The 12,316-nt window shown below is 45.8% G+C and overlaps 1 protein-coding gene across 1 annotated transcript in view; it reads left to right on the top strand.

The window, feature by feature from the left end:
* The window catches only part of LOC308169173 (mitogen-activated protein kinase kinase kinase 11), a gene marked incomplete at both ends in the record, with an annotated part of 29,112 nt that overhangs the window by 3,209 nt on the left and 13,587 nt on the right, over positions 1 to 12,316 (top strand). Inside the window, 3 exons of the mRNA XM_080543826.1 lie at positions 9,099 to 9,279; positions 11,273 to 11,421; positions 11,797 to 11,972. Coding sequence (XP_080399952.1) covers positions 9,099 to 9,279; positions 11,273 to 11,421; positions 11,797 to 11,972 — 506 coding nt within the window. The remainder of the gene's footprint in view (positions 1 to 9,098; positions 9,280 to 11,272; positions 11,422 to 11,796; positions 11,973 to 12,316) is intronic.

The raw sequence follows: 12,316 nt of genomic DNA, 5'->3' as shown, positions 1-12,316 counted from the left end.
CCCCAGCCTCCTACACCCTCATACCCCAGAACCTTCATCCTCATACCCCAGCTCCTTCACTCTCATACCCCAGCCTCCTTCACTCTCATACCTCAGCACCTTCATCCTCATACCTCAGCACCTTCACCCTCATACCCCAAGCCCAGCCTGTCACTTTTTCCATTACCCCTTTTCCACCTGTGTTCCCCCCTCTCCACCTTTCCCCCCCCCACACCCCTATGATCTGTTCATGGCCCACTGTTCTCAGACTGATCTTTTCATGCCCCAGTGTTCTCAGAGTGGTCGTCAACGAGGCCACTGGACTGCAAAACACTGCTGTTGCTAAAAGAAATAAACGTTTTATTAGTATAAGGTTTTGTATATGGAGCGGGGGCAACCAAACACAATCTCTCTGTCTGTGCTGCAAGATGTTATCTCTTCTCTACCTCCTCCTGCCCTTTTTGTTTTTTTTAACTCTCTTCCAAATCCTTGTCCCAGGCCTGCCCCTGCTTGTCTCTTTTAAAACTCTGTTGTGAAATGAGCAGTATCCTGTTGTTTGGAAGGGGGGGGGGGGTTACTTTTGCCTGCTGATGGATTTCAAAAGACGCTCTGTGTTTGTAAAGAGAACAAGGCCATGGTTTCTTCAATGTCTCACCAGTCACTGTGAAGCATAGAACCGCAAAAAGGTGGGCTGCAACTAGCGATTATTTCGTTAGCGATTAATCTATAGATTATTTAAATTGGTTATCGATTAATTGATTAGTCTAGAGACGATTAATTTACACAGGGGGAAAAAAAACATGCTTTTGAATGAATGTATTTGTTGCAGCCCTAGTATAGACACCTAGCCCCTATGAGGACCCTAATCAATCAATCAAACATCAGACACACTCAACCAGTCATAAGACATGGTTGGCAGAAAAAGACCACCAATACATGTCCATCTGCTATAACGGGGAAATCCTAGAGAAATTGCCATGCTAGGCATTGGTGGAGTTGAACTGAGTGGCCTTTTTTCAAGACAAGCCACAGTAAAAATCTTTTTTTCCAGATTGGACAAGCATCTGATACATCCCACCAGCATGTTTTCATTCAGGGCCCCTAGCTCCCCACAGCAGCGCACTCACAACATCCCCTGTGTGAATTTAGAGTCGCTTACCGGTGCTGCTGCTCTACAAGCCCTTTCTCACACACATCAACATTCCCAAGTTCAGTGAGGGGAATTATGAGGGCAATTTAGACATTTAGCCCACAGTGGTGGCATTTGAGGTATTTAGTGAAGGAAATAGGGGCATTTTAAAGGTATGTTCCATTCCTTAAAAACATGTATTCCTGGGTTGCTCCTCCTGACTTTAGCTGTAGTTGATTAGCCCAGACAGTTATTAGTTACACATGTTGCTTCCTTAGACTTATTCTTATTATGTGGATAGTGTACATAGCCTTTATTTATGTAAACCAGCTCCTTTCCCTTCTTGTTTTTTTAGTTTTTTTTTTCTTTCCTAGCACCAGGGGAGCCACCCCTCCCAAATTTCGTTGTTTGGTACCTGTACTATAGCAATGACAATAAAGACCATTCATTCATTCATTCATTCATTCATTCCCTTATTAGTGTAGTGTTTAGTCATATTCATTCTGGAAAGATGTAAAAAAAAACAAAAAACAATTCCAACCAATTCAACTCAAATGATGACAGATCCCTCTCTGAAGACTTTGTCTGCCTTTTTCCCCTCTGGAAAAGTCCCTTTTATCCTGTAATGCATTTTGCAACTTTTGCATGTTTTTGTCTGGGGTAACAAAATGCTACAGTGGTTTACAGCATAGTAGAAATACTTTTCAAAAATGTATTATGCCATTTCGCTGACACTTTTAAAAAGGGACTTACATTGCAGTGAGTGCATACATGTTTCTGTATGGTTCCAGCGGGAACCATCTGGTTTGGAGTGTTTCTATGTTTTGGACCTATTTCAGAATGAATGGGGTCTTATGCCCCTTAAATATGACTCTGTATCTAAGGAAACAAAAATTGTCTGGGCTAGTCAACAACAGCCAAGGGCAGGCCCAAACCAGAACATCCCCATAAGCTTGATACACTTGTGAAATGCCCCCATATTTTGATAGATACTATATAACCCACAATGACCCTTCTCTAGTCCTGTTAGTGGAATGTGTCTGAGTTGTACTCAAGGCCAGAAGCACGGCGTTAGTCCAGTAGCAGACTCAACTTCTGTTGTTTTCATCTTGACGGCTCTCACATGGACAGAGAGAAAATCGGTTTGAAGCTTGTGCTACAAGCTGTCTGTGTGTAGTGTGTTATAATGCTGTCTGTGTGTAGTGTGTTATAATGCTGCCTGTGTGTAGTGTGTTATAATGCTGTCTGTGTGTAGTGTGTTATAATGCAACACTGGTAGCGATTCAGCTACAGCTGACGGACGTGTCCAGAACAGAGGAGGAGCAGGTCTAGTTCTCAGGTACCGGGTTTGGACATTAGAAAGTGCTACAACCTTAGAATCTTATGTAAAAATAGATTTGGATGATATGAGAAACCCAATGAGGCTTGTTATTGGTCAGTTTGTCGTTCAAATGGATTATCTCCATGACAACCACGTGGGGTACAACAAGCATGTGGAGTCGAGTGATTACGAACGAGATCAAATCAATATTCCTGTTTCGTGCCAATGTGAAACCCACTAACATCTCTCCTTGTGACTCGAAACACATCTAGCACTAGTGAGATTCAGAAGCGACTATAGCAAAGACAAACTCTCTGCCCAGCGTAGATAGAAATCACCGTCGCTGTACTGAAATTGGCGTATCTTCTCTACCGACGTGCCGACAGGCATCACCTGTGACTGAGCTGCCTCTGCTGTGTCTCTGGAGGTCATGAAGGGCAGGGCTCACCTGTGTCTGTGGAGGTCAGAGGTCATGGAGGGCAGGGCTCAGCTGTGTTTCCATTGGCAGGGTCTCTGGCGGTTTGTGATAAGGCAGCAGAATGGCCTCCGGGCGGCCGACATCCCCCCTCCTTCTGTGTTCCCTCTTTTTATTTTGGAAACGCAGACAGGATGCATCCGGAGATCCCAGGCTCAGATTGGAGGGCAGAGCAGGTAGGAGCTGGAATGGGATTCCCCTACGCAAACTGGCCCCAATGGGAAACAGTTGGACGCACATTATACCCGATATGGTGTGTGTGTGTGTGTGTGTGTGTATGTGTGTGTGTGTGTGTGTGTGTGTGTGTGTGTGTGTGTGTGTGTGAGCAGGATGAGGGAGTCTGAACAACAACAGAACTCTGGGGATGAGGAGAAGAGGAAAAAGGAGACACTATAAGGTCACCTTGCACAGGAAGTGGAGAGGTTTTCCGAAACCAAAAGGATGTATCTTTTCCAGCCTTGACGCTAGTTTTCTCACAGCTCGGGTTTGGCCTCTTTTCACACAAGAATGTTCTCATGAAGATTACTAACCGCCGGCTAGTCAAACGTCTGATGGGAACGAGGCTATTTGTTGAGAAAAGAGCGTCGATTTATTTTGTTGATAGGATACCATTCCAGCGGTGTCTGGTTGAGTGTAGTTATACAGGATTTTACAAGGTGTGTGTTAGTCAAACCAGGTAGATAGAGCAATGCAAGGGGCAAGACTGTTGGCACCCCCACGTTGAAAGACATGTACCAGGCTATGTAAGGTCCATTGGCAGTGGCATTTCAACAAACAGAGCAGCCGTGCAGCAGTGAATGGTTAATAGGTAACTGATACTAATAGCTCACTGCCCAATTTGTTGAGGGGAATCATTGACTATCTTCCTCAGGCAACTTTGATGTTGCTTTCAGCCTCGAGGCTTCTTGTGACAAACGAGACCAGCAGTTATAGGTTATATCTTTATTACAATGAAATAGCTGCAAACTGTAACGGCGACGGCTCCTATAAATGATTGTCAGTTGGGTTGAACACTTGACTGTAGGAGCATTCACACACGCTGATATCTTTGTCCCCGTCTGAGGCCTAGTCTGAAGGTTTCTTACCCCAATTTTCTCTCTATTCTCTCTCTCTCTCTCTCTCTCTCTCTCTTTCTATATATATATATACAGTATATATACCATCTCTCTCCTTCACTCTCTCTCTCTCTCTCTCTCTCTCTCTCTCTCTCTGTCTGTCTATCTCTCTCTATGTCAGAGCAGAGGTTGCCAGACTGTCTGTCAGCCTGCCTATGGCCTCGTCCCTCAGGACAAAGCTCCCGTTCTTCCTGGGGAAAGCCCCCACCCCTGTCGGAATTCCCGACAGGCCCCCCCCCTCCGCTCGCCTACGGGCACAGAGTAGGGCCGGCCCAATCACACTGGGATGGGAGGGGAGAGAGGAGGAGATGGTGGTGGTGGTGGGGGGGGCGGTTGTTAGTGAGAGAGAGGTTAAAGGGGTCAAAGACAGAGGGAGAAGAGTGACTGTATGTGGTGCTGACCCATTTGGGAATTACCAATCAATCTTATGCAGGTGTGAAGTGTGTTACTCATGCTCTGATAAAAGGCAGGTGAACTGAACATGTGAAAGTCCTGCCGTCGGGTTCAGAAATGTGTACCTGTATCTAAATCTATCCCTTATTATTGTCATTTTTGATAAATGCAGTTCTGCTGAACTTCCCAAAACTGCTTCTTTTTCGAAGAATGCAAACCAGTGTTAAAGATAGCATGCAGGGTAAGCTGTCTCTTAAATGAAACATGTCCACAGCTCTCTTGTGTTGTGGTGTGTGAAGCAGACCTGTCAGTGTTGACTCGCCCATGCTCTTGGCAAACAATGTCAATAAAGAATGCCCCATAGATAAGATAGGGCAGTAGGACAATCTCTGTGTATACTAACGTCCAACAGAGCAGATGTGTTTCCTATAGTAGGTAACTCCCGTGGTTGACACCGTGAGGCTCCACAGTAAATACATATCTAGGTTACGTTCCTTCAGTAATTTCAGTAACTGACTAGACTACTCTGTTTCGGAAACAACAACAAACAATACCAAACAGTCCCGTTACCATGGGGACCTGCTGTCACGTCTCTTTCACCATTGTTTGGTTTCGCCCCTGTGTGGAGAATGCAGCCTGTGTGGGGACCGCCTCGCAGCGCCACTGGCCCAGAGTTGTCTGAGAGTTTTACCGATTCAGGTTTTAGTCCTCGGTGACCACCGCAGGGCTCATAGACGTAAATATACGTTTTATGGATATGGATTGATCAACTGACATTGTGTGGATGGTCATGGTGGAAACGTGATCCCATTGTTAAATGTGCTTAGTGTTTATTGTTAAAGCAGCTGATGATAGTGAGTAAAGAATAGGTTGTACTACAACCGTTGTAGTAGGGGAAGGGTTAAAGCTAAAGTGTGTCTGAACCGAGAATGCACTCTGCCCCAACACGGGAAGTGTCAGAAGAATGTTACTTGTGTGCTGAAATTGATAAAAGTGTGCGTGTGCGTGTGCGTGCGTGCGTGTGAGTGTGTGTGTGTGTCTGTCTGTCTGTCTGCGTGTGACTGTGTGTAGTTATTTTTCATAACATTCAAGCAACCAAAGGTCACAACCCATCAGACACCTCTGGAGGCTTATCACACGATAACAATCAACCGTTTCTCACCAGAGGGGGTTGATGGGGTCATCCATATCCCAGTGTCCTCTCTGGCTGCCTCTATCTGTAGCCCAGAGCACATGACCTCTGTTAACCCTGCTCCCCCAAAATAGAATTCTGCTTCATGTGCATGACCGAGAAACTGCTCCAGTGTATTGAGGAAGGGCTGGCACTGATTGACGTCACTTCCTGGAGCTGAGGTCACAGGAGCAGATCCACCACACGTTGAGAATATATCGCTGCTTGTTTTGAACGGGCTCAACAGAGGCTTGAGTGACTAACTAGTAGAAAAGCAGTAAAGCAGCGTTATGTGGCGAATATGTGTGGACCCCAGGAAAAGTAGCTGATGTTTTAAATATCATATATTCTATATTATTTGACAAATTACAAACATTTACCAAAAAAATGCACATTTTGTTTCAGTTTATTCAGTTTTTCTCAAAACATGAAAATATGACTTATGCCATTATTTTAAGAAGGTGACAATAAGCTAATGGGGATCCTAAAACCTTGAAACCCCTCTACAGTGTTATCTGCATTTACCATGCATGTCAGTAGAACTTGGTAATATACAGTATATAGTATAATATATAGTCCCAAATGGCACTTCTCCATTGACCAGACCGGGACGGTTACAGGACGGCATATGTATCTTACCCGTACCGTATTTTCAGAAACGCTTCTCCATTATACACAACAGACCTGGAGCGAGTCGGGACAGTAGGAGGAGTAAAGCATTAAGAGTGGTTGTTGTGGTCCTTTGTTTTGCAGTAATCTTGCTTCAGTTTTTTCACTTTATCTCGACACTGCCTGGGTGTCCTATGAACCCCAATCTCCAGCAAACGGCGAGAGATTGCTTGGAACATTTTCTCATTTTATGCTGGAATCCAGGTCTAGATGAGTCTAGGTCTAGCTGAATCCAGGTCTAGCTGAATCCAGGTCTAGATGAATCCAGGTCTAGATGAATCCAGGTCTAGATGAGTCCAGGTCTAGATGAATCCAGGTCTAGATGAATCCAGGTCTAGATGAGTCCAGGTCTAGATGAGTCCAGGTCTAGATGAATCCAGGTCTAGCTGAATCCAGGTCTAGATGAATCCAGGTCTAGATGAATCCAGGTCTAGATGAATCCAGGTCTAGATGAATCCAGGTCTAGATGAGTCCAGGTCTAGATGAATCAGGTCTAGCTGAATCCAGGTCTAGCTGAATCCAGGTCTAGATGAGTCCAGGTCTAGATGAATCCAGGTCTAGATGAGTCCAGGTCTAGATGAGTCCAGGTCTAGATGAGTCCAGGTCTAGATGAATCCAGGTCTAGATGAATCCAGGTCTAGATGAATCCAGGTCTAGATGAATTTGGTCTTCCGACCACATAGAGATGAGTGCCTGGATCTCGCTGACTGTCCAACTCGCTGAACTTTCGTTTTCCATGTTGAGATTTAACAAGTAATTTAGCAAAGTAATTTGCTAGGCACTGTTGTACAAGCCTGTTGTGGTATTTAAAAATGGCGGTTAGTAGCACGGATAGTACCTTTGGCTCCGACCCAGGAGCAGTAGCTAAAATCAGTACGGGTACTAGTTGGCAGTGGAGAAAGCAAAACAATGCGGGAGAACGGGTTCCGGTACGGTAGCGACGCTAGTGGAGAAGCGCCAAAAGTCAATGAGAGGCAGAGGGCTTGTTTGTGAGGCCTGTTGCCATGGCATCAGCAGAAGAATCAGTCAATCACCACCAGTGGAATTACAGAGGAGACGCTGCGAGGCGCAAACCACTAGGTAGCCTCAAAACCATGATGGCCAGGTAACGGTTCCTAAAGGAGCCCGCAACGTTCTGGAAAAAAAGTATTGTGGACAGACGAGACAAAGATGAACATGTACAAGAGTGATCGCAAGAGTGTGGAGGAACTTCCCAATATCCACGGCATCTGTGAAGTGGTGGAGGGGGTGCGGCTTCCACTGGAACTGGCTCACTTGTCTTCATTAATGATGTAATTACATTACAAACATTGATAAATCTGTCCCATTACTTTTGGGTACCCAGAAATAGGGAGACTATGCATAAAAAGGAGTGCAATTTCCGAATGGTGAAACCAATGTGTATACAAATACTATCAAATCAAATAATCTAAAAAAGAGAATCTACTTTAACCTCATGGTAATTGTTTGAATTAAAATCCCAACTTTTGTTGAGCCAAAAGAAGAAAAAATGCTTCACTGTCTCTTACTTACACAGGGCATTGTACATACTTGTGCATCTCTCTGTCTGTGTGTGCATGTGCCACTGTCCTTTTGTTAGTTAGGTGTGTGTGTGTTTTTGTGTGTGTGTTTTTGCATGTAGTCTATACAGTATGTGCTTGCCCAGCAGTGAGGGTGCAGAGGTTGCTGTTCATTGTGAGCGTTGGGCCTTTTCACAATACCCCCCCCCCCCAGACAACTCGCCTCTTGTGATGCATTCCTTTGTGACGTCAAACACACTGCCTCTGGGCTGCCAAGCAAAGAACAGAATGTCTGCTACAATGGAGGGATGACAGACAGACAGGCAGGCAGACAGACAGACAGACAGACAGAGGCAGACAGACAGACAGACAGACAGATAGGCAGACTGACTGACTGACTGACTGACTGACTGAGAAAAACGAAAACAGCACAACTAAAAAATAAACAGAAAGTGACTGGAAATAGCAGCAGGCTTACTTCCCTATAATAACTGAAATGCCTCCCAGAATTCCACTCCCTTCTGGACCTCTGATGCCCAGCTCACCCGAGAGAGAACGCCCAGTTAGGCAGCAGGAGGGGGGGGGGGGGGAGCACGGCTGTCCACCCATCACAGCACGTGGTACAGTCACACCACGCCACATCCTCATCGTTTATGTATTTGTTTTTGGTTTGTTTTACATTTGATGTTGATCTAAATCTCACAATTGAAAACTAGAAGATTTCATCTTGTATTTTCGCAGTGTCTACCTGTCTGCTTCAATCAACAACTGAACACGACATCGTTTAAATCTATGTACGTGCATCGTTAGATTCTTAAATGAGAATGATATGTGAACATAGGGTACTTTTTGTACCTAGTGTCTTGTTTACAAAGTAAGGGAGTGATGTACTACACTCAGGTACTGAATGGCTCATCACTCTAATGAAAGATCAAAGTTGTCGTGTGTGTGAAGTGACTCTGTCCTGCGTGTGTGTGTGTGATCTTACTCATCTAAAAGAGAAAAGGGAAGAGGATGTGAAAGGCTTATTGTGTGTGTGTGTGTGTGCACATGTACGTGTGTGTGCACATGTACGTGTGTGTGTGTGAGAGAGAGAGGGTGTGAGTGTGTGTGTGTGTGTGCGAGTGTGTGTGGCCCTGCGTGCATATGTGTGTGTCACAATGGCTTAAGACTTCTTGCATGAAAATGATGTTCAATCCCCTTTTGGAATACTGCGTTGAAGTGTCGAATCATTGTAATGCATTGACTGGTTGAATGACAATGTTGAGGAAATACCATAGTCTCATCCTCACTATTCCCCTCCTTCCTTCCTTCCTTCCCTCCTAGTCCTGCTGGCCCAGCCCATAGAGAACGAGAGCATGGAGGGAAAGACCTTAAAGATCACAGACTTTGGCTTGGCACGGGAGTGGCACAAGACCACCAAGATGAGCACGGCGGGCACCTACGCCTGGATGGCCCCCGAGGTCATCAAGTCCTCCACCTTCTCCAAGGGCAGCGACATCTGGAGGTGAGGCTGTGTGTGTGTGTGTGTGTGTGTGTGCAGCAGCGTTTCTCCACGTCCACCCAGCAGCTGTGTGTGTGTGTGTGAAGGCTCCAACCGCCCAACCATTTATCTGTGAGGAGTGTGTGTGTGTGAGGAGTGTGCATGTGTGCATGTGTGCATGTGTGCGTGTGTGAGTGTGTGCATGTGTGCATGTGTGCGTGTGTGTGTGCGTGCTTACGTGCGTGCGCGTGTGTGTGTGTCGAAGGAGGAGCAGCAGCTAAGTGTAACACGATGGTCACTCTGCACCAGACTACCCACCTCTACCCTCTGTCAGAGTGACGGTTGGAGACTGTGTCTGTATGTGAAGAGACGCCTCCTCCACCTCCTCCACCTCCTCTGATACCTAGCCATGGGAGCAGGAAGCAGGGTGATGGATGGGAGGAGGGGCACAGCCATGTGATAGCAGCTCTTCAAAGCCTTCTCTGTACTTTGTGTCAGACATGTGCCGGGCACACTGTCCTATTGTCCCGGAGAGCTAGGGAGGGAGGGAGGGAGGGAGGGAGGCCACACAGAAGGCTCAACCACCCAACCATTTATCTGTGAGGAGTGTGTGTGTGTGTGTGTGTGTGTGTGTGTGTGTGTGTGTGTGTGTGTTTGTGTGTGTGTGTGTGTGTGTGTGTGTGTGTGTGTGTGTGTGTGTGTGTGTGTGTTTGTGTTTGTGTTTGTGTTTGTGTTTGTGTGTGTGTGTGTGTGTGTGTGTGTTTGTGTTTGTGTGCGTGAGGAGTGTGTGTGTGTGTCCATATGTGGATGTGGGTAGTTTATGTGGATGTGGATGTGTGTGTGTGTGTGTGTGTGTGTGTGTGTGTGTGTGTGTGTGTGTGGTTCCAAGCCAAAATAGGGCTCAGTTGGATTCAATACACAACACACAAAACTCTCCACACTCTCATGTTTTCAAGAAAAAGTTTCTCTATTTCCGTAACAAATATTCTGCATATATGGTAATGAAAGAGTGGTGGACCTGCTATTGGAACTATGAAAATGATGGGTAATCTCCACTTGACTATTCTCTTTTATCCCTCCTCAGTGCTTCATCACAAAGCTCTCCACATCTTCGATGATGGCCTAGGGGTAAAATAGGAACATTTCTGCTGCAGAGTCACTGCTTGTATGCTGTAATTAAGGGACTATATAAAAACGCTGTGGGCTACACTCCCCACTTAGAGGCATCCGACAGTGCTTTTACTCAGCACTTGTGTTTGGTCTAATTGACAGTGTAGGAGATCCAAGTCTTTATGCCACGCTTTGAGGATCAGAACAGTTCCCATTGTGTGCGTGCGTGTGTGCGCGTATGTGTGTGTGCGTGCGTGCGTGCGTGCGTGTGTGTGTCTAAAAGTGTGTTGGGTTTTTAGAAAATGCACTTTAATTTGTTTCTGTTTCCGTTACACTCCTACCCCCTGAAGAAGCACTGTTATGGATGTTACGCCCCTGTTCCACTTCTGGTGACATTGTGGTTATATGTGACAGCAGCTGGGGAAAGCAGGAACAAGTTGGCAACCGACCAAATGCTCTGACTTCTATTCTGAAAAATGTAAATAAATGTAAATAAATGTCAATGTTGTTGAAAAGCAATGACACACTCGCTAGTCAAGCCAACACATTGCAATGCAATGGATTTGGTGAGTAATCCCCACTACTACATAGTTAGTGTAGAGTAGTGGGGATTACTCACCGAATCTATTCCATTGCAATGTGTTGTGTTGACTAGCGAGCGTGTTATTGCTTTTCAACAACAACATTGAATGAGGAAATAGTTTTATTAGGAATAACCCCTTGAGATATGATATGGAGTTTTCATTTAACATTGACATTTTTCAGATTAAAGGTCTGAACATTTTGATTGGCTGCCGACTTGTTCCCACTTTCACCAGCTGCTGTCACATATACATTGAATATTGCAACACACAATATGACCTTTGACCTTCCGTTGATGTGTGTCCTCTCATCTATCCCCCCCTAGTTATGGAGTGTTGCTGTGGGAGTTACTGACAGGGGAGGCTCCGTACCGGGGCATCGATGGGCTGGCGGTGGCCTATGGAGTAGCTGTCAACAAACTCACCCTGCCCATCCCCTCCACCTGTCCAGAACCCTTCGCCCAGCTCATGGCAGGTAAGAGATGTTTGTGTGTATTGTGTGTGTGTGTGTGTGTGTGTGTGTGTGTGTGTGTGTGCGTGTGTGTGTGTGTGTGTGTGTGTGAGTCTGTGGTGAGTCTGTGTGTGAATCTGTGTGTGTCATCACGTCATCATCATTCTATTTCCTCAACAGGCTGGAATTTGAAGTCCACAATGTTTTGCAAAATGTTAAATTACTACTAAATTTAAAAGTGCATTGCGATCCACTGGTTATCTTTTTCAGGAAGCTTCAATTATGTTTTTTACTTACTAGAAAAAGCCCTGTCAGCTTAAGATGGCTGTAATAGTCAGTCAGTGGTAGTCCAGGTATGGTCCTCTTGTTCTTGTCTGACCTGAGTGTGTTGGTTGACAGAGTGTTGGGATCAGGACCCCCACCGCAGACCCGACTTCCACTCCATCCTGGCTCAGCTGAAGGCCCTGGAGCGGCAGGTGGTGGAGGAGATGCCCCAGGAGTCCTTCCACTCGCTGCAGGAGGACTGGAAGCTGGAGATCCAGGACATGTTTGACGAGTTGAGAGCCAAGGAGAAGGTGAGGCAAAAAGGAGCCGGAGCTTTCACATGACAGGTGTTAGAGGGAGAGATTCAAACAATCATAATAGGTGTTAGGGGGCGAGATTCAAACAATCATAATAGGTGTTAAGGCCAATGCACACGGCGTGCGATGCGATATTGTCGCACGACAACATTCGATTCTCCATTCACACCCACACACTTCGGTGGTGTGAATTGAGAATCGAATGTTGTCGTGCGACAAAATCGCACGCCGTGTGCATTGGCCTTTTAATCATAATAGGTGTTAGAGGGCGAGATTCAAACAATCACCGATTAGAAGCTACGATACGATAAGACACGATACAATCCGATACGATACGA

The sequence above is a fragment of the Nansenia antarctica genome (genome assembly GCF_963989245.1).
Source record: "Nansenia antarctica genome assembly, chromosome: 13".
Taxonomy (NCBI): domain Eukaryota; kingdom Metazoa; phylum Chordata; class Actinopteri; order Argentiniformes; family Microstomatidae; genus Nansenia; species Nansenia antarctica.
Note: the sequence above shows the minus strand (reverse complement) of the source record. Positions and strands in the feature narration are given on the sequence as shown.